Source organism: Chiloscyllium plagiosum, unplaced genomic scaffold (assembly GCF_037043375.1).
Source record: "Chiloscyllium plagiosum isolate Xiang-an unplaced genomic scaffold, Cpla_swu_hap1 HiC_scaffold_6, whole genome shotgun sequence".
Taxonomy (NCBI): Eukaryota; Metazoa; Chordata; class Chondrichthyes; order Orectolobiformes; family Hemiscylliidae; genus Chiloscyllium; species Chiloscyllium plagiosum.
The window spans coordinates 28,702,785-28,725,867 of record NW_028270144.1 but is presented as its reverse complement, the minus strand read 5'-3'; the positions used below and the strand labels follow the sequence as shown (position 1 = coordinate 28,725,867).

The following is a 23,083-nucleotide window of genomic DNA, read 5'->3' as shown; positions in this document are numbered from 1 at the left end:
GATCACAATCCACAAGCTCAAAATTTAAACTCAAAAATAAATGATATTCACATATACATAAATCACATACGCTGCATCACAAAAATAAGTATAAGCCTCCCTCAATTTTTGAAGCAGCAGATGTTCCTCCCATGTCATCTCTCAATAGACTCTTGCTTCTCATGTTGAAAGACTTGAATGAAGCCACACATTCAGGCCAATCTATTCTCAACTAATTACTGAACTTAGCACACATCAAATCTCGGCATAACACTTTCTGTCAAAGAATAATTGGTCCTGTTTCTGTAGACAACTAACTCATATCTCCAACTCATTTCAATCAAAACACTTTTCCTACAAAAAGCTCGGGAGATCACAAACAATATTTATACTTACAGGATAGGTTGAGTCAGTGATTAGAGTCAAGAGTATGGTGCTGGAAAAACACAGCAAGTCAGGCAGCATCTGAGGAGCAGGAAAATCGATGTTTCGGGCGAAGGGCTTTTGGCATAGATTTTGCCTGACCTACTGTGCTTTTCCACACTCTCGATTCTAATCTCCAGCATCTGCAATCCTCACTTTTGCCTGATTCAGTGATTAGTGTCGCATACTTTGAATGACCTGCTAGGTGGATTTTAATCCAGGTATAAAACCACTGACCGAGCTATGCACAGAAGGATATTAGGCGAAAGTGAGTACTGCAAATGCTGGAGATTAGATTCAAGATTGCGGTGCTGGAAAAGCACAATAGGACAGGCAGCATCCGAGGAGTAGAAAAATCGACGTTTCGTGCAAAAGTCCTTCATTAGGAATGAGGCTGGGAACCTCAGCGGTGGAAAGATAAATGGGAGGAGCCACATTCCCCCCAGCTCCACCTCCCTCTCATTTATCTCACCACCAAGGCTCCTAGCCTCATTCCTGATGAAGGGTTTTTGCACACAACAATATTGTCAACTGTGCATATTCTCAGCCCTGATCTGAGGCACAAATATCAACCAGTCTACAATATAATATGCCTACAAATTGTAGAAACAGCAAGTTGTAATTGACGTTCATTCAGTATTAACAATCTGTTGGGTACAAAATAATTCATTTTTGTCACATAATTTACCTCTTGACTTAATTCATTAGCATGGATCTTCTGACAATCTAAGTCTCTTCGAAGGAGTGAATTTTGCTTTTCCAGTTGTAACAACCTTCTTGCAAGATGAACACTGTGAAGAAAAACAGTGCAATAGCAATTAATGGACTGAAGCACATTTTTTCAATGAGAGTTGCAGAGTCACAGATTCCATTTGGTTGCTACTAAGAAATTTGCAAATTATGATTCAAGGATTGTGATTGAAAGGAGTACGAAGCTACATTTTTGACCAGTATCAGCTTCAGTCTTTCAAATAGCTTGCATTTGTTCAATGATGTCAGATTAGGCAGAATATCTACCTCTTAGAGAAGATTTTAGAAGGGGGTTAAAGGCAAAGCACTGGATACTGGAATTCCATAACTAAAACAAAAAATGCAGGAGAAACTTAGCAGGTCTGGCATCATCTATGGAGAAAGAATCAGAATAGTTCTTATACTGCTACTTATCATGTTCAGCCTACAGAAATCAAAGCTACTTAATATACTGTGTGAAGCCTTGGTGATCTATTCTCCTTAACACCTCTTCTTTGCACTTGTCAATTTGATTTCCAAAGTTGCTTTAGTAAGGTTCAACACCACTTTTAAGAACTGCATTACAACATTCATTTGCAATGCACTGACGTGAACATTTTTCAAATTTCACAAAAAATCCACAACTGAAACATCAATCTGTCTTCACTTTTTACAGATGAAATCAATTTACCCAACGTTAAAAAAATTCTGTTGAATATTATATTCAAATAAATATTCACAGTGATGAAATTTCTGCTCAGTGAACCATATCAAACCACACAGATCATTTTGTAAATATGTCAATTGCTGAATGGCAGACTTTGTAAATGTATAATGTAAAGAAACATGCCTTTACAAATATAATAGCATTTCCAACAATTAAAAATAGCTATTCTGATTAACTGGAAATCAAATCCCACACCTCATTCAGTAATGCTAATCTTACTATTGAAAGTAAATCAGAATAAAATAAATCATTAATTTATGGCCACACATTGGGAAATCTGCCACTAAATACAGCGTGTAAAGGCAACAATTTGAATGGCATACTATTGACAATACAGAAGGTTATGTTTAGTTTAGCGTTTCATTTGTACTTTGCTTAAAAGACAAGAAAAGACTTGCTCAAGAACAAATCCATATTTTGCAAGGTTATAAATATTCACCAAATTATCTTACATGGAGTAATACATTAACTTTATTTCAGTAACTACAGAAATGCACACACTTAGAACTGATTTCTGAAAAGCAAAAGTAATCTGAACAAAGTTTCTAATATGGGTAAAGAACTTTCAAAATTACCCTTGCATTTCTTTTTGTGGAAATTAATTCAGAAAAAGAATGTATTTACTCATTTAGTACATAATACTTATACCACACATTAGAATACTGACCTTTAAGTGTAGGTGCCATTTTCTGAACTTATATTCTGTAAGATGTAGTCATTTAAAGTACTGCATGCAAAGGGAGCAGTCAGAGGAATGATTGTTTCATATGTCTTTTCCTCCAACAAAATTGTTTTTCATTTGTCTTATGCTTGATTTTTTAGAAAATAAATAAATGCATGAAATCACAAAATATTTTGCGGTGGAGGATGAAAGATTAACAACCATTGTCTTCGTCACACAGAAGTGGCATGATGACATACTTTGTGTCACTATAATGTATATCTGCAAATGCAAAGGAATACGAGCATCATCTTTTCATGCTGCTTGTGTCCTTCTAATAAGAGTCAGCATTTTGATTAACATAGTTGCTATCATTTTCTAACAATATCGATGTGCTAATCCTGAAATCCTAATTTTATAAAATAATTTGTCACCATGCTAAACGGGACAGACTTTGTACAAATCCCGGACTTCAAGATTGAACATCCATGAGTCACTGTGGGCCATCAGCAGCAACAGAATCATACTCAAACAAAATATACAGCCTCACGGCCGTGCAGTATCCCCTACTCCACCATTACCGTTAAACCAAGAGACCAACCCTGGTTCAATGAAGAGTGCAGGAGGACAGGCCAAGAGCAGCACTAAGCATATTTAAAATGAAGTGTCAACCTGGTGAAGCTAGAAACAGGACTACATGCATGCCAAATAGAACAAGCAGCAAGTGATGGACAGAACTAAATGCTTCCACAACCAACAGATCAGATTAGATTATATTAGATTACTTACAGTGTGGAAACAGGCCCTTCGGCTCAACAAGTCCACACCGAAACACCGAAACGCAACCCACCCAGACCCATTCTCCTACATTTACCTCTTCACCTAACACTACAGGCAATTTAGCATGGCCAATTCACCTAACCTGCACATTTTAGGATTGTGGGAGGAAACCGGAGCACCCGGAGGAAACCCACGCAGACACGGGGAGAGTGTGCAAACTCAACACAGAGAGTCGCCAGAGGCGGGAATTGAACCCGGGTCTCTGGCGCTGTGAGGCAGCAGTGCTAACCACTGTGCCACCGTGCCGCCCAGATCACATCTAAACTCTGCAGTCCTACCACAACCATGGCAGTGGACAACCAAACAAATCACTGGTGGTGGAGGCTCCACAAATTTCACCATCCTCAATGACAGGAGAGCCTAGCACATCAGTAGAAAAGATAAAGTTGCAAATGCTTCAGCTATCTTTGTACAAATCTCGTACCTCAAGATTGAACATCCATGAATCACTGTGGGCCATCAGCAGCAACAGAACCATACTCAAAGTTGGCGGCACGGTCGCAGTGGTTAGCACTGCTGTCTCACAGCGCCCGGGTTCAATTCCCACCTCAGGCGACTGACTGTGTGGAGTTTGCACATTCTCCCTGTGTCTGCGTGGGTTTCCTCCGGGTGCTCCGCTTTCCTCCCACAGTCCAAAAATGTGCGGGTTAGGTGAATTGGCCATGCTAAATTACCCATAGTGTTAGGTGTAGGGGTAAATGTAGGGGAATGGGTCTGGGTGGGTGCGCTTCGGCGGGTCGGTGTGGACTTGTTGGGCCAAAGGGCCTGTTGCCACACTGCAAGTAATCTAATCTAATCTTTAGCCAGTAGTGGTACCTGAATAGGCAAAAGTGAGGACTGCAGATGCTGGAAATCAAAGTCTAGATTAGCATGGTGCTGGAAAAGCACAACAGGTCAGGCAGCATCCGAGGAGCAGGAAAATCGATGTTTCGGGCAAAAGCCCTTCATCAGGACTGAAAGCAGGGAGCCTCCAGGGTTGAGAGATAAATGGGAGGAGGGTGGGGCTGGGGAGACGGTAGCAAAGAGTACAATGGGTGGATGGGGGTGGGGATGAAGGTGATAGGTTAGAGAGGAAGGTGGAACGGATAGGTGGGAAGGAAGATTGGCAGGTAGGACAGGTCATGAGGATGGTGCTGAGCTGGAAGGTTGGAACTGGGGTAAGGTGGGGGGAGGGGAAAAGAGGGAACTGGTGAAGTCCACATTGATGCCCTGGGGTTGAAGTGTTGTGAGGCGGAAGATGAGGTGTTGGTGAAGTCGATGAATTGCGGGAGCACAAGGTGGTGCCGATGCAGCCATCAGTGTAGCTGAGGAAGAGGTGGGGAGTGGTGCCGGTGTAGCTTCGGAAGATGGGCTGTTCTACATAGCCGACAAAGAGACAGGCATAGCTGGGGCCCATACGGCTGTCCATGGCTACCCCTTTGGTCTGGAGGAAGTGGGAGGATTCAAAGGAGAAATTGTTAAGGATGAGGACCAATTTAGCTAAACGAATGAGTGTGTCAGTGGAAGGGTACTGTTGGGAGAGGAGGAAACGGAGGGCTTGGAGGCCCTGGTCATGGCAGATGGATGTGTAGAGGGATTCGATGTCGATGGTGAAGAGGAGGCGTTGGGGGCCGGAAAACCGGAAGTCGGAGGCGGTGGAAGGCGTGGGTGGTGTCTCGAACGTATGTGGGGAGTTCCTGGACTAGGGGGATAGGACAGTATTGAGGTAGGCGGAGATGAGGTCGGGAGTGCAGGAGAAGGCTGAGACAATGGGTCGGCCAGAGTGATCAGGCTTGTGGATCTTGGGAAGAATCGGGCGGTGTGGGATTCCTGGACTACGAGGTTGGAAGCTGTGGATGGGAGATCGCCTGATGCGATAAGGTTGAGTATGGTCTGGGAGATGATGGTTTGAAGAAGGGCTTATGCCCGAAACGTCGATTCAAGAATGCGAAATCAAAAAATGGTTGAAGGCACTGGATACGGCAACAGTTATGGGTCCTAACAGCATTCTGGCAATATTACTGGAGCCTGGCCACACCCCTAGCCAAACTATTCCAGTACAATTTCAACACTGGCATCTACCTGACCATCCGAAAAATTGTCCAGCTACATCCTGTACACAAAAAACCAGATGAATCCAACCCAGTCAACTCTTGATCATCAAAAAAGTGATGGAAGTTGTTACTGACAGTGTTATTAAGCAGCACCTGATCACCGACACTCAGTTTGGATTCTGACAGGACCACTCAGCTCCTGACCATCTTTGATATCAAGGCTGCATCAAGGAGCCCCCACAAAACTGAGGTTAATGGGAATCAGTGGGGAAAATCTCTGACAGCTGTAATAATTCCAGGCACAAAGGAAGATAATTGTGGTTGGTAAGTGTCAGCATCTCAGCTACAGGACATCTCTGCAGGAATTCCTCAGGGTAGTGCCCTGGATACAGCCATCTTCAGCTGCTTCATCAATGATCATCCCTCCATCAAAGGGTTCGAAATGGAGATGTTTGCTGATGATTGCACAGTACTCAGCACAATGCCCAAAACTGAAGTATGAAAGTAATCCATGCCTGATTGCAAGAAGATCTGGACATTATTCAGGCCTGGGTTAAAAAGTGGCACAAAATCACTCAGACATACAGCACAGAAGCAGATGTGTTCGGTCCAACCCATCCATGTCGACCATAATTCCAACATAAACTGGCCCCAACTGCGTGCACTTGGTCCATATCCCTCCAAACATTTGTTATTCATGCACTTATCCAAATGTCTTGTAAACTCTACAACTGTACCTGCATCAACCACATGCTCTGGAAGTTCATTCTACACATGAACCACTTTGTATAAAAAATAAATTGCCCCTCATTTCTTATTTTAAAACTTGGCGCACACAACTGCCAGGCAATGACCATTTCCAATAAGAGATAATCTAATTACTTCATTATCATTATTGAATCTCCCACTATCAACATCCTAGAGGTTACCATTAACTTGAAAGTTAACTGGTCTAGCCATATAAATATAATAGCTACAAGAGCAGGTCAGGGGCTAATAATCCTGCAGCAGGTAACTGACTTCTTGACTCCCAAAGTCGGTCCACCATCTGCAAGGTAGAGGTCAGGAGAGTAACTGAGTACTCTCCACTTGCTTGGTTGGGTGCAGCTCCAACACTCTAGAAACGTGACACCATCTAGACCAGAGCTGTTCACTTGACTGGCACTACATTCATTCAGTCACTCAACCATCAATACTCAGTAGCAGCAGTGTGCACTCTCTACAAGATGCACAGGAGAAATTCGCAGAAGATCTTTAGATAGCAACTTCCAAACCCACAACCATCTAGAAGGAAAAGGGCAGCCAATACATGGGAACACCACCACCAGCACTTTGCCCTCTAAGCCACTCACCACCCTGTTTTGGAAATGTATCACCATTACTCCACTATCTATGGGTCAAAATCCTAGAATTTTCTCCCTAACGGCATTGTGTGTCAACCTGCGGCACATGGACCGCAACAGCTCAAAACCACCTTCTTAAGGGCAACTATGGCAATCAATGCAACCCAGCCAGCGACACCCATGCCCCTAAAGTGAATATATAACCAGAGACAGAAATAGAAATTGCTGGAAAAGCTCAGCAGGTCCAGCAGCATCTGTAGAGAGAAATAGGTAGTTTACCAAAAGAATACTCCAGCGTTAAGGAATCAGTAAAGTTAGTAAATTAAAGGATTGGAAATAGATAAAATGCATACCTTGCCAGCATTTTCTATTAAATTCAAATTCTCCAACTTGAAAGACCTTTTCAATAGGAGAATTTGTGTCATCAGGAATGATTATATCGCAATTAAATGCAATGAAATACAAGCCTAGAAATAGAAACAAAAGTAACATAAATAGAGAGAGAAATTTTACCCAAGATTAGCAGCCTGATCATTGCCAGTTGACTTTGTGACAATGGGGACAAACGCAGAGGTGAGGATGCAAGGATTGCATGCATGTTGAGCAGCTGAAGATGTGACAGTATTTATAGGAATAAATCGCTGGAATAACTAAGGGTGAAAGTAAAGAGATGCCAATCTCATTGTCATCAACAGCTTGGGAGAGTTTGTTTGCATGTGTAGTGGACAGCAATGTCATCTTCAAAGCTCAGTTCCCCCCCCCCCCCCCCCCCCGCCAGCAAATGCAATTCAAACACAAGCTGAAGTTACTCCGCCAACAGAAAGGAAAGAAAGGAAAGAGACAGCATGAGAAAGTACGTTTGCAAGTGTGTGCTAAGAGGAAAGAAGCAGTAAATCAAAAAACAAATGCAGAAGCATTTGGTGATACAATCATTCACATAAAGACATCAGAAACATGGAAAGCCTGACCCCATAATCTCTTACATCACAAAACTAAAAGAATTTTTTGAATATGGAATAATATTCAAAGGCCTGTCATCCTATTGGTTGGGTGGGAAAAGTGTTCACATTTGAAAAAGCATGGCAATTCTCTGACACATTCCACCAATAGCAAGATGATCTTATCAATAATAACAATGCAAAATGGAGGTAGTAGTTCACAGCAAGGAGAATTTAAAGATGGCCGATGTTGATAAATGACTACTGTTCAAGAGTCATCATTTCTGCATAAATTGCAATAATTTCCTCCTTATCACAGCTGCTCCTACATATAGAAGCACCGGTTTGTATGACTGTGACTGTGAATTAAAAGAAATCTTCTGGTTTTATATCAGATCAGGTTAAGGCCTGAATATGTTCTTTTGAAACATGAGTAATTTTTGATTGCACACCAAGATTGCTTGTCAAGCCAAGATTCTTACCCAAATCTTTCCCAGTTTTCAATTTTCTATTTATTGCTTTTAAAATAAATATCAGCTTTATTAAATTAACTGGTACTAAAGTACTCAAATCCTCCAACCAAAACTCAACTTTAGGGTTGGTTATATGTTAATAAATTTAGATTCACCTTACTTCACAATCTTGTTTTACAAAAGATCGTAAAAACTATTAAGACCAGTAGTTATTGCCGATAATATTAAATACGGATTGGACATTTATTAACTTAAAGATCCTTCCTTGCAAAAGCTAATGCACAACACCAGCATAAAATAACTTTAAAATGAACAGATGTTATAAAAGCACACAGCAGCATCTTTTTGCCATTCCTCTGTTCTCTTAATGGCAACAAACTAATGATTAAAATTGAATGCACGTTTATCACTTTAATGCAAAAAGTGGTCAAATCTAGTGAAGTTTCAAGTTTAGATTCATCTCAAATGATCTACTAGTTTTGAATTTAGTCTGATTGAAGATTTCTAGTGCTTGTACTATCTGTATTTCACAAACATTTTAAAAAATGTATTGATCTGATCCGCTGGAGCAGAACTGAAGGCTAAGAAAGGAATCTCAGAAATGTTTGAGAAGGACTAATTAGGTAATGAAGACCTACTCTGTTAAAACATTTACTATGTCCATTGTGATCTTAAAAAATCTTGTTCAAAGCAACTGATTGCATAACAAAAACATGGAAAAAGGCTATAAAACAGTGTCTGCAATCTAATATTGATAGATACCTATTTTAGAAATGGACATGCTAAGTAAGTTTAAATTGCTGACTTGTACTAATTTTAAGAGGCACTTCATTCAAACATTTGTTACCAAATATTTTTGAACAAAACATATAGTCTAAATCAAATATTTAAATTTTGAATAGTTAAAGTAAGAATGTATTTATGGAAATGGGATTAGGACAGGCAGGGGCAAAAACATGATCTTCTGCTTCTTTACCCATTTTAATATTATTTCAATTTACCATCCAAAATGGCTGATATATTGTACGTCTGGCCATGTGTGGCTGTCCGTGAAATAATGAATTTCAATGATGGAATAAAATCCAATATATTTCCCATTGTTTGCACCACAATGATGAATATGAAGGATGTTCAGATGCCCTTGTTATCCAGCACACATCTCTTAAAATTATTTTAAAATTTATGTTAGTGGCATAAGGTTAACTAGGAGAAAGTGAGGACCTGATGAAGGGCTTAAACCCGAAACGTCGATTCTCCTGCTCCTCGAATGCTGCCTGACTTGCTGTGCTTTTTCAGCACCACACTCTTGCATAAGGGTAACTGCCAACACAACAATGAAGTAAGGCTTTCAGAGCACTTTTTGAATGTCAACTGTTCTGCATTCAGACTGGTTCAGGGCAAAGACCATCCCTGGTTCATGAAGCTCCAGAAAAAAGAAAGGAAAGTAGGTTAACTTATATTAGTGCCTGTCCACATTATGATGGATTATTGAAAAGATCTATATTTGGCAGGATTGCAGTGCCAAACACAAAGAACACAAATACATGTGTCATACAAAAAGATTCTTGTCGGATGAAAGTGATTCTAAATTGATGTTTGTTTCACTCTTCATCCCCATGACCCAACTACTTTTAAAGATTTTTAATACTAACTTCACTCTAAAAATTCTCTGACTAACATCAACTGATAAAGAAAAAAAGATGGTCCCCTCTGATGCCACTGATTCAACACAAGCTTGTTATTCAAAAATTGTGTAGGGGCTTGAAATATTTTGTACTTAATTTCCTATGCTTTACTGCTTATGGATTGGTCTTTCATGCTACTAGATTTGACTTTTTTCTCTCCTGGTTCTTAATAAGTTGTAATCTTTGCGAATTGTAACTCATGATCTTATATGGTTCAGATTGTCCATGAAGCCTTCAGAGACAAATAAAATTGCTTATTCACCATCTTAAATATATTATAGTTTTTCTGCTCTGGCCCCTTACCTTGCTTGTAGCTTGTGTGCCAATCGCAGGCCATTTCATCAGGCAATTAATTCAATCAAACTCACCGAGTTCATCAATGTAATGTGGGGATAACACTGCAATCCTTACCGTCCTGGTTAGACATGACTGCAGACCCACAGTAATGTAGTTGACTCTTAACTGGTCTCCAAAATGCTGGTGCAAGCCTTTCAGCTGTGTCAACCAATAGAAAGTCTCAAGAAAGAAATGAAACCAACAGACCACCTGGCATCGACTAAGGCACCGGAACAACTAATACACCCGTCTGCCTTGCAAAGTCCTCATTACTAACATCTCAGGGCTAATGTCAACGTTAGGAGCATTGTCTCACAGACTGGTGAAGCATAGCCTGACATGATTACACTTTTGGAATCATAGCTTGTACACATCATCCTAGACAATACCACTATCATCCCCAAGTACGACCTATCTCACCAATGGATAGATATAGCAGAGTTGGCAAAACAATGGTATACAGTTGTGGGGGAAGCTGCCCTAAGACTCATCAAACTGATTCTGGGGATACTATGAAGTCTCATTAGGTTAGATATGTGCAATGGAAACCTCTTGCTGATTATTGTATGGGTCATCATCAACAGCAGCCAAATTGCACTCCAACACAAAGTGAACTCATGGCCTGATTTGCCCTCATTCAACCATCATCAATCCAAGAACTGAACTAATACTTCTTGGTTCAGGAAATAGTGCAGGAGAGCATGCCAGGAACAGGCATACCTAAAAATGAGGTGTCAGCCTGATGAAGCTACCAAAACTCTGCAGTCCTGCCTCATAAGTGGACGAATGGCGGTGATCAATTAAACAACTGAGTGGAGCAGGAGGCTCCAAAAACATCCCATCCTTAGTAATGGGGGATCCCAACAAATCAGTGCAAATTCAAGGCTAAACATTCGCAACAATATTCAGCTTGCAGTGCCGAGTGGATGATCCATCACAGCCTCCTCTGGAGGTCCCCTGCATCACACATGCCAGTATTTAGCCAATTTGATTCACTTCATGTCATATCAAGAAACAGTTGGAGGTACTAGATACTGCAAAGGTTATTGATTCCTGATAACTTTTCAGCAATAACACAGAAGACGTATTCTCCAGAGCCTAGCATGCCTCTAGCCAAGCTGTTTCAATACAGCTACAACACTGGCAACTACGCAGCAAAATGGAAAATTACCCAGTTATGTCCTGCACACAGGAAGACAGAATTAAGTCTAACAAGAGCATTTACTGCCCCATAAGTCTACTTCACCAATGCTATCAAGCAACACATACTCAGCAATGACTTACACATCGATGTTAAGTTTGGGTTCTGCCAAGGCCACACAGTTCCTGATCTCATTCCAACCTAATTCAAACATGGAAAAAACAGCTGCGATGAGTTAAGAATTGCTGTTTTTAACATCAAGGCCGCATTTGACCGAGAGTGGCATCAAGGTGTCCGAGTGAAGTTGGAGTCAACAGGAATCAGGAGGAAAGTACTCTGCTCTTTAGTCATACCTGGTACAAAGAAATATCATTGTCATTGTTCAAGACCAAACATCTCTGCTCCAGGAGTTCCTCAGGGGAGTGTACTAGGCTCAGCCATCTTCAGATTATTTCTTCAATGACCTTTCTTCCACCACAGAGTCAGAAATGGGGATGTTTGTTGATGATTGCACAATGTTCAGCACCATCTGGAAATCCTCAGACAATCAATGTGTTCATATGCAGCAAGACATAGACAACACATAGTCCTGGGCTGACAAATGGCAAGTAACATTCATGCCACACATGTGCTAAGCAATAACCACCTCCAATAAGATAGAATCTAACTATTGAGTGTTGACATTCAATGGCATAACCAACATCCTGGGTTATCAGTGACAAGATCCTGGACTGGACTAGCCATATAGATATTCTGACGACAAGAGCAGGTCAGAGGCGAGAAATCTTAAAGTGAGTAACGTACCTCCCGACTCAGCTTGCCCACTATCTGCCAGGCACAAGTCAGGAATGTGATGGAATACTTTTCACTTGCGTAACAACACTCCAACAACACTCAAGAGGCTTGACAGTACCCAGGACAAAGCAGCCTGCTTGTTTGGCACTGCATGCTCAAATATCAATTTCTATTATCACTCATGCTCAGGAGAGCAGTGTCTACCAACTGTTAAGATGTACTGTAGAAATTCACCAAGGCTTCTTTGCCAGCACCTTAATGACTACTACCATCTAGGAGGTCATGGGCAGCAAATATCTGAAAACACCATCAAGTCCCTATCCAAGCCACCAACCATCCTAACTTGGAAATATATCATCATTCTTTCAGTTTGCAGTTACAAAATCCTGAACTTCCTCCCCCCAGTGGCATTGTGGGTGCACCTACATCACATGGACTGCAGCAGTTCAAAAAGGCAGCTCACCACTACCTTCTCAAGGACAACTAGGGAAAGAATAAACGCCAGAGCAGCCAGCTATACCCACATTCCATGAATAAATTTTTAAAAAGTCAAGTGGGTTTTACAACACCATCGGGTTTACTGCAAGCAGATACAGTCCAATATGTTTGGATTGACTGAGAATGTCCTGCTCAAGTGTTCATCACAGTAGAGGTGATTAAAACTGAGTTGTGTTGAAAACATGGGCCACATGTGAGATTATGCTGTGGTACACCATCCCTCTGTTACCCAGTTATCAAGATTTAAATGTAACTAATTGTGCAACTTTATGCATTCAGTCTTAAGGTTAAAGATATATTTTAAAACAGTAATTGTCTTGGAAAATTCAGCATATATGACAAAAGAGAGCAATATTTGCTTCAAAAATCTCTAAAAAAACGAACTCTACTGATGTTTTCTAATTCATATACTATCGTTCAAATGGAAAACGAACAAAGGAAGATTCATATTGATTTCTCACCTCTGCTGAAGGCGTCGTTTTGCAGTTGTAGGAACATTAGCACCGTAGCCATAAGAGAAAAGAACCCGTTCTGCATCATCCTCATTTTCCACTGTGGAAAAGCAATGAAATTAATTTACATATAAACTGCCCTACTTTCAAAAATTAAAATATGCCCGATTAATCAGTTGACTAAAGAGGTCAGCTTGAAAAATTAGTAATGTAAATGTATAACCTTTTGGATCATTCAATATGCTTTTAGCTATTCTTAAATTCCTGTTCTGAATTAACGTGCGGAAAACTGTATTATACCCCTTATTATTAATTGGCGTTTTAAGTTTTGGAAATCTCTTATGATCTTCTACATTAATTTTTGAAAAACAGAATTTGTGGGCATTAAAATCTGAAGGTATACAATGGTACACAGTATAAATGCACAGTATTGTGTGAAAGTGATTCATAAACCAGACAGTTATGAGAAATGTATTAAGATAATCATTCTCACCTTTAGTGAACTAGGTGCACAAGATCTATTTCATTAATTCAAACAAGAGGTATGAATAATCCTTTTCGGCCCGGAGGCTAGCTCGCCATCTAGTAAGATCATGGCTGACTTGATTGTAATGGAAAATCTACATTCCCATCTACCCATGATAATTTTTCACCCCCTTTCAGATCAAGAATCTACCTACCACTGCCTTAAAAATATTCAAAGACTTTGCTTCCATTTCAGAAAGACAGCTCTTTAGATCCATGATCCCCGGAAGAAAAAAATTCTGCTCATCCCTGTCCTAAATGGTTGACACTTATTTTTAAACAGTGACCCCTAGTTCAACATACTACCTGAAGAGGAAACATCGTCTCTTACACATATCCTGTCAAGGCACCTCAGGATTGTTTATGTTTCATTCAACTTGCATCTTATTCTTCTAAATACCAGCAGACACAGGCCTAGCCTGTATAGCCTTTCCTCCTGAGTCAACTTGCCTCTTCCAGCTATTAGTTTAGTAAAACCTTTCTGACCTGATTCCAATGAAGTCACATTCATCTTTAAATAAAATAACCAAGCTGTACTCCAGATGTGGTCTCACCAGCCATGTACATAATTGAAACACAAGGTGCTTCCTTGTGCATTCAACTCCCCTTGCTTTAGTTCATGATATTCCACAAGCTTTCCTAATTACTTGCTGTACCTGCATATTAACCCTTTGCAATTCAGGCACCCAGGTCCCTCTGCATTGCAGAAGTCTGCAATCTTTTACCATTTAGATGATATGCTTATTTTTTATTCTTCCTGTTAAACTGGACAATTTCACATTTTCCCACATTATGCAGGTATATCCCGCTTTTCAAACGTATGCTTTATGCAATTTTGCTTTTATGAAAGACCTACGTTAGTACCTGTTTTTGCAAATCTGAAGAGGATTTTCGCTTTTACGAAAAACGGCAAGACTTTTTCCTATATAAATCGTGCACTTCGCTTTACGCCATTTTCAGCTTACAGGTTTCCTGGGAACGCTCTACTTTCGGACAGTGGGAGCTACTTATTCATCCATTTGCCAGAAGTGATGAAGAGTCACTGGACTTGAAACGTTAACTCTCCTTTCTTCCCACAGGTGTGCCAGACCTGAGTTTTGCCAGCAATTTCTGTTTTGTTTCAGATCTCAAGCATCTGAAGTTCTTTGTTTCATTTCAGTACTTGTACTTGTTCTCCTTCATTCACACCATGCCATTTTCTCAAAGAACTCCAATAGATTATTTAAACAATGATTTTGTTTTCATAAAATGAGGTTCATACTGTTTGATTACCTTGAACTGATATAACTGCCCTGCCATAACTTCTTCAACAATAGCTTCTACCATTTTCCCTGTAGTTGGTGTTAAGTTAATTGGACTCGAGTTCTCTGCACCTTTTCTCTTGTTTATTGAGTATAGGAGTTACATTTTCCATCTTCCAATCTAATGGGACCTTCCCTGAATCTAGAGTCCTGGAAAATTAAAATCATGCATCAACTATTATCAATAGTCATTTCTGTTAAGAATCTAGTATGAAGTCTATCAGACCCAGGTAACTGTCAGCCTAAAGTTTCAACAATTGAATCTCTGGCAATTGTGATTTTCCTGAGTTCTGCCCTACCTTCTATTTCCTGATTTATAGTTGCTTCTCAAATGTTATGTTTACCTATCTGTTGACGCTAATGCAAAATTCATCTGTTAACACTTCAGTTTTCATTATTAATTCTCTACACTCACTTTCTATAGGCTAATGCTCACTATGTTAGCTCTTTCCTTTAATATTTATAGGAACTCCCATTGTCTTTTCGTATATCTGACTAGTTTTCTCCTACACTGTAATATTTCTCTCCTTAAGAAATTTTCAGTCATTCTGTGGCATTTTTATACTTTGCTGATCTCATCAGATGATATGTCTGCAAAATTATTTGCACTTTAAGGTTCATACTATACTTAACATTATTACTTAACCATGGATGTGGATTCATCCCTCAGTATCTTAGATTAGAGTGGTGCTGGAAAAGCACAGCAGGCCAGGCAACATCCGAGGAGCAGGAAAATTGATGTTTCGGGCAAAAGCCCTTCATCAGCAATGTTTTTTTTTACTCTTGTATGTTCTGAAATATCCCTAAAACATCTGCCATGGTATCTTTTGTGATGTATTCCTTCACCTAATTTGTATATTCACTTTAGCAAGCTCTGCATTCACACCCACACAACTGCCTTTAGTTCAGTTTTAAAAAAGAACTCTCAGAACAAGCCTTCCCTTCCTGAAACTAAATTTACCATTCAATCATATTATCACTACTTCTTTCTATGGGCCCCTTCACTATGAGGCCATTAATTAAGCCTATCTCATTGCACAATACTAAGTCTTTTATTGCCTGCTCTCAGGTAGACTCAAGAATGTGCTGCTTTAACACATTACCTTGAGAATATAGCTACAAATTAATCTGAGCCATCATGTGCACCTAACGTTTCTAGCTTATACATAGATTCAATTATCTGATGATTTTCATTGATCCTTTCTGGAAAGCTCCAATTATTTCTTCCTTTCTTTTCCGCCCTTCAGTGTGGTTACCATTAGAGGACTGTACAGCACTCCCACAAGTAACCTGTTATCTTTATTATTGCTTATCTTTAACAAAACCACTTTCACATTCTGGTTTCCTGCACACAGGTTATCCCTCACTATTGAACAAATGCCATTAGTAGCTAACATAATTACCAAAATTACCCACAAACCTTTCCCCGACCCCTGTACCATTTCTTAACTTCCTGTCTTTCCCTAATGTGCTGGTTACTATATGGTTACTCGCTTGTACTCAGTGATTTCTATTTGTTCTCTCAGTTCACCTTTTTGTTCTGAATGTAGCATGCATTCAGATACAGGGGCTTTTATCCTTTCTTTGTTTCTGCATCCTATAGTCTGATTTGTTGACTTACTCTTAAATTTATGCTTGCTATTCCTTCCTATCACAGACTGTTTATTAATTCTTGTATTAATACCTTTCTCTTTGGTCTTGTCTTGATTCTTTGATTAACATTTCTTCCCTGATTTTATCTCTTGAATCCACTATTTAGATCAAAATCCTCTCTATTTATTCCTAGTTGTGATCCCAGCACATTCGGGTGAGACTGTTGCAATGGTACATATACCAATTTGCCCACTACAAGTGTCAGCGCTCCCATGAACTGGGATCCATTTCTCCCTCCCCAATTTCAATGACCTTCCTTCCAACATTAGTGGAGCAATTAGGTAATGATTGCACAATTTTCCAATCACAATCCCTGAAATAATGAAGTGGGTTATGACCACGTGCACTACAAAGTGGGCAACAACTAACACTTGTCTGACATCTGACAAATACCATCCAACTCTCACACGAGCCAAGCAATGATCATATCAAATATTAGAGATTTAACCACATTCCTCGACTGTGGTTTTTGCAAATCTGAAGAGGATTTTCGCTTTTACGAAAAACGGCAAGACTTTTTCCTATATAAATCGTGCACTTCGCCATTTTCAGCTTACAGAAGGTTTCCTGGGAACGCTCTACTTTCGGACAGTGGGAGCTACTTATTGCATTAACGTTGTCAAACTCCCCTCTCAAAGATCAACACCCTGGAAGATCAGAACTCTACTGCATGAGACATGTAGATGCCATGCTACTGCAGCAGAACTAAAACCAAGTATTTGTGGGTACTAAGTCCTCAAAGCCTCTCCACCACCTGTAATGTACAACTCAGGAGTGTATTGGAACACCTAACTGTCTTTCACTCCTAAAGAGGTCAACATTATTCAGGACAAAGCAGTCTGCTTCAACAACATTTCAAACAACAATTCAAACATTCCTTTCCTCTAACAAAGGTGCACTATGGCTGCATTGTACAATATTTTTAAAAACATACAACAAGTAATGAAAACTTCTTTAGCATCCTAATCAGCAACCTCCACCATCCAGAAAATAAAGGAAAGCAGATGAAAAGTAACACAATTAAATTGCCCTTCAAGTACCATCCCACCTTGGACATATAATTGCCATTCCTTCATTTTTGCTCAGACAAAATCCTGTAACTCAAAACCCAACAACTCTGTGGATGTAATCTTCTGCAAATGGACTGCAGTAGTTCAAAGTGGTTCACTACTATCTTCTTGAGCTCAATGGGATAGGTCATGAAATGTTGACTTTGCTAGCAATGTTCATAACACGGTAATGAATAAACAAAAATCCGTAGGACTTTCTAAGGACCTGATTCTTTAAGCTTTTATTATGTGAAGTCTGCCCAATACCTCAAATGTCAAAATGTGGCTTGTGCATCCAAACACAAGCAGGCAACAAGTTCACTCCTACAACGCTAAACTATGTTTTGGTTTCCAAACTAAACTCTACTGGACGTACTGAGATTAAGGTTGTATCCCGTAATATCTCATAATAAATGCGATGTGGGAAAATGCCCTCTGTGTACTCGGTGCAGCAAAATTGTTAGAATATCCTTTATAAACATGTTCACAGATTTGCTGCACCCCATAGCAATACAATCTCTGAACAATAATTACATAAGAGTCATAGAGCACAGAAACGCTTCAGTCCAACTCATCCAAACTGACGTGATATCCCAATCTGACATAGTCCCATTTGCCAGAATTTGGCCTATATTCCTCTAACCCCTTCCTAATTCTGTATCCATCCACAATGTCCTGGGATACATCTCCTTTATAGGGATTATCTACCATTGTGTGTTTTAAGGCCTCCACCATCTCCTCTTCTATAATATGAACACTTTTTAAAACATCACTATTTCCCCAAGTTTCAAGTTTCCATGTCCTTCTCCACAGTAAATGATATGTGAAATATTGGTTTATTGTCTCAACCATCTCCTGTGGTTCCACGTAGATGGCCTTGTTGATCTTTAAGTGGTCCTACTCTCTCTCCAGTAACTCTTTTGCTCTGAATGTATTTGTACAATCTCTTTGGATTCTCCTTAACCCTATTTGCCAAACCTATCTCATGTCCCCTTTTTCCCCTCCTGATTTCCTTAAGTATGCTCTTACTGCCCTTATACTTCTCTAGGGATTTGCTCGATCCCTGCTATCTATACCTGACATATGCCTCCTATTTCTAGACCAAAGCCTCAATTTTTCAATCATCCAGCATTTCCTACACTTACCGGCCTTGTCCTTTACATTAACAGGAACATACTGTCTCTGAACTTTTGTTATCTCATTGTTGAACACCTCCCACTTTCCAACCGTCCCTTTACCAGCGAGCAGCCTCCCCAATCAACTTTTGAAAATTCCTGCCTAATACTATCAAAATTGACCATACTCCAATTTAGAACTTTAACATTTAGATCAGGTCTATCCTTTCCATCACTATTTTAAAACTCAGAATTATGATCACTTGCCCCAAAGTGCTCCCCCACTGACACCTCAGTGGCCCTGCCTTGTTTCCCAAGAGGAGGTCAGGTTTTACTTTTCTCTAATGGGTACACTCACATATTGAATAATAAAACTTTCTTGAACACACTTGACAAATTCCTCTCCATCCAAACCCTTAACACTACAGCAGTCCCAGTTTATGTTTGGAAAGTTAAAATCCCCTACCACGACAATACTATTCTTTTTAGTTACCTTACATATTTGCTTCTCAATTACCCAGTGGCTATTGGAGGACCCATAGTACAATCCCAATAAAATGATCATCCCTTTCTTATTTCTCAGTTCCATCCATATGACTTCACTGGACATTTTCCCAGGTACATCCTCCCTAAATACAACCATAACATTGTCCTTAACCAGAAATGCCAGTCCCCCTCCTCTTTTGCCTACTTTTTTAGCCTGCGTATAGGATCCACACCCCAGAACATTAAGCTGCTCCTCCCTGAGCCATGTTTCTGTGATAGCTATGACATCCCAGCCCCATGTTTCCAACCATCTGCCTTATCTGTCATGCCTCTTGCATTGAAATAAATGCAGTTTAATTTATCAATCTTATCTTGCTTGCTGCCGTGCTCTTGCCTGCGTTGACTATTTAATTTGCTCCCTTTATCTACAGTACCAGTCTTAGACATCTCTTTTCTCACTGTCACTTTGCCATTGCTATCATCCTGTACTAAGACCTTCTGCGGGTCACTCTCCATTTTCAGGATATTCTGCACCTGCACCGATATATCTCTGACCCTTGCACCAGGGAGAAACATAGCATTCTGATGGCTTGGTGACGGCCACAGAAACATCTGTCTGTGCCTCTGACTAGGAAGTCCCCAATCTCAATCAATCACTTGGAAACTAATGGATGTCTGTTTACAGTGGAGCCAGTTAGGGTACCAGAAACACGGCTGTCAGTGCAATATTCCCGAAAGTCTGTCACCCTTTTCATTTTCCAAAACAGCATATCTATTTGAGATTGGGATAGCCACGGTAGACTCCTGCATGACCTGCCTACCTTTCCTCACGGTAACCCACTTACCTGAATGTATATGTGACTTTTCTACCTTTCTGAAACTACTATCCATCACACACTCTGGCTTTTGTAAATTCCTCATTGCCTCTTAACTGCCACTTAACTTCAATAAATCCATGTGATCTGACAAGATTTACATCTAAATACTCTTCCTGTAGACATCGTCTCCAGGAATACTGAAATGCTTCCTGATCTCCCACATCTGTCAGGAAGAGCACATCTACTAAAAATCACCTCTACCCCTTGAACAATTTAGAGACACAGAAAATATTCAAAAACAAACACAACACATGTTGCTCAGAAACCCAGTGCTGGAATAGTGTAACTGCTCAAAACACTGCTCTGGGAGTACTTATACTTACCTTTTATATTAAAATTCAATCAACAGATAGATCTCAGTAAAACGTAAAAACACCTACTTTCTGCTGATTGCATTATAACATCATCCAGCTCTTGTTCTAGTTTCTCATAGGTCACTAATCGTGCTTGAAGCTCAGCGTTTTGTGCCTGAAGTTCCGTAGTATGTTTCTCTGCTGATGACTGCAGTTTGTAAAATTCTTTTGTTAAAACCTGTTGACAGAATAATGTAACAAATTACAATTAATTACAAACCTGTTTTTACTTACTGACTTGTAAAGGTAAATTATATGCAAAACTCAACTTTGTCAATTTGATAGTTAATACAGTCACATTAAAGTCCTCCATATGCTATTTCGCATAGCCTCATATGATTTAGCATAGAAAGCTCATTACTCAATTATGTGACACACCAAGGAATTTAACATGAACTAATGAAGTTCTTCTGTCTGTGTATGTAAGCGATATCATATTGTAGTCAGGTAAAGAAGGCAAGGGAATAATTCTATAAAGGTAGGAGAAGATGGTAAGAAAGAGCGGAGATAAGAATAAGGCAACTACTGCAATTAGAACTAGCCAGGGATTACTCAATCTTTCCACTGCAATCTTTGAATTAACTGATTCAAAATTCCTTTTTTTTGGAAGATGTTCACACAATAAGTGTGAACCCTTTATAATTGTATAATGAAGATGAAAACTCATATTAATATAGGGAGTGATTACCTGTCTGTACCAAATTTACTTTCATTTATAGAAGGGTAAGCACTTGAAGCTTAATGATGTAACAGGAAGATAACTTGTTTGAGCTGAGCTTCCTTAACGTAACTATGATTTGGAGATGCCAGTGTTGGACTGGGGTGTACAAAGTTAAAAATCACACAACACCAGGTTATAATCCAACAGGTTTAATTGGAAGCACACTAGCTTTCGGAGCGACGCTCCTTCATCAGGTGATCGTGTAACTAATGTAACTACTTTAACATGTAGAATCCAGTTTTAATAATGTCAGAAATTCTGCAGCTAATTTATATATTTATAAATATATAAAATTTATCCAATTTTTAAAAAAATTTTCAGCATGTTGAACTCATTGTTATGCAACTCCACATTCAGAACACAAAAATGAACACCCAAGGATATGGTTAGCCAAACTTGCAATAAAAAAGACTGAACCTTTCAAAATTATTACACCATGTAATATAGCACTTACTGAGGAGATTAGAGTTAGATTGCAGTTTGGACTGAATTTTACATCTTCACAATGAATTTACAACTTTTCAAACAATCTTTACTGTACAATTTAATATGCTCAGGGAGTATATGCCTTGACATTTTATCAGGTGAAGCCACTCAAGCGTTTTTCTTTGAAAGCAATTGCCCATTTTAAAATGTGACTGTTTGGATAACTTGAATCCCATCAATAAAATAAAACTTAAAAGAAAATCACAGAACAGAAAGAGGCTCCTTTTCCATCAAGCCTGTACTTGCATTTTTCCCTTGCATAAATCCCTGCAGTATGATGCTGCAGTCTGCAAATATTCTTCTTTTCAAAACAACTCAATTACAGCTTTCTGTGTTCAAATGCCAGGATTATACTAATTGCATAAAACACAGTGCTTAAAACATGATCATACTTTTTCCATGAATCTAAGAATCATGTTACCTACTAAAATCAAAATGAGATGAGACTGAACAGATAGCCTTAAAGGATGCGATGTTAAGTTAGTGATGCAAGACAGCTTTAAGAGTAATCTATCCAGCAGCATTCTCCCATTGAAATATAAACTATTCACAAAGATCTAGACAGATTAAATTAAGATTTGGAGATGCTGGTGTTGGACTGGGGTGTACAAAGTTAAAAATCACACAACACCAGGTTATAGTCCAACAGGTTTAATTGGAAGCACACTAGCTTTTGGAGTGGAGCTCCTGATGAAGGAGCGGCGCTCTGAAAACTAGTGTGCTTCCAATTAAACCTGTTGAACTATAACCTGGTGTTGTGTGATTAAATTAAGAATATTTTAAGTTATACTACCTTGGTCTAATCTGTATCAAGAATTAAAGTCACTTTAATAGAGGTCAGAAATGTTGGATAAGGTGTTGAAATGGAGATATTACATTGGGACCCATGTCCTATAGAAGATATAGATTTGGACAGTCTTTTGATTGAGTTGAAGAAGAAAGACTTGCATGTATATAGTATTTCCCATGGCCACCAGATGTCTCAAAGCTCTTTTTCAGCTAGTGAACTACTTGTTGAGTCATCATTGTTGTAATGTAGAATTAAGAATACTTTTAATGATTAATCTAGTTCAACCCATGTACATTGATTAAATGTGATGATGGAATTCATAAGTGTGGAACATCTTAACAAATACTTTAAAAACATACGTGGCATCCAACATTCACTGTAAGATGATTACTCATCATCAATGGATTCTAAACTTGTACAACATGGTTTTCAATTATCCTCTTTGCCTTTATTATTAGGACAAATATTTTTGAAAAACTATTACAGTGCCATGTAAATAGTTCTTTTTGTATTTTAAGTACAATTTAATTTTAGAAATAAAGCAGCTTTTGAAGAGCAGACATTCCAATTATTTCCGGAAAGCACTTGTGCTCATTAGATGCATCTCAAAAGCTTCATCAATAGTACATTCTAATAATTTTTTTCATTGAGTAGTCAAGGTAACAGTCTATAA

At 39.3% G+C, this 23,083-nt stretch overlaps 1 protein-coding gene across 2 annotated transcripts in view; it reads right to left on the bottom strand.

The window, feature by feature from the left end:
• The window catches only part of pibf1 (progesterone immunomodulatory binding factor 1), a 134,673-nt gene that overhangs the window by 42,113 nt on the left and 69,477 nt on the right, over positions 1-23,083 (bottom strand). For both annotated transcript variants that reach the window (XM_043691368.2, XM_087987943.1), the window contains exons 12-14: positions 20,441-20,591; positions 13,063-13,153; positions 1,091-1,193 (exon numbers count right to left, since the gene is read on the bottom strand). In XM_043691368.2, the coding sequence (XP_043547303.2) occupies positions 1,091-1,193; positions 13,063-13,153; positions 20,441-20,591 (345 nt within the window). The remainder of the gene's footprint in view (positions 1-1,090; positions 1,194-13,062; positions 13,154-20,440; positions 20,592-23,083) is intronic.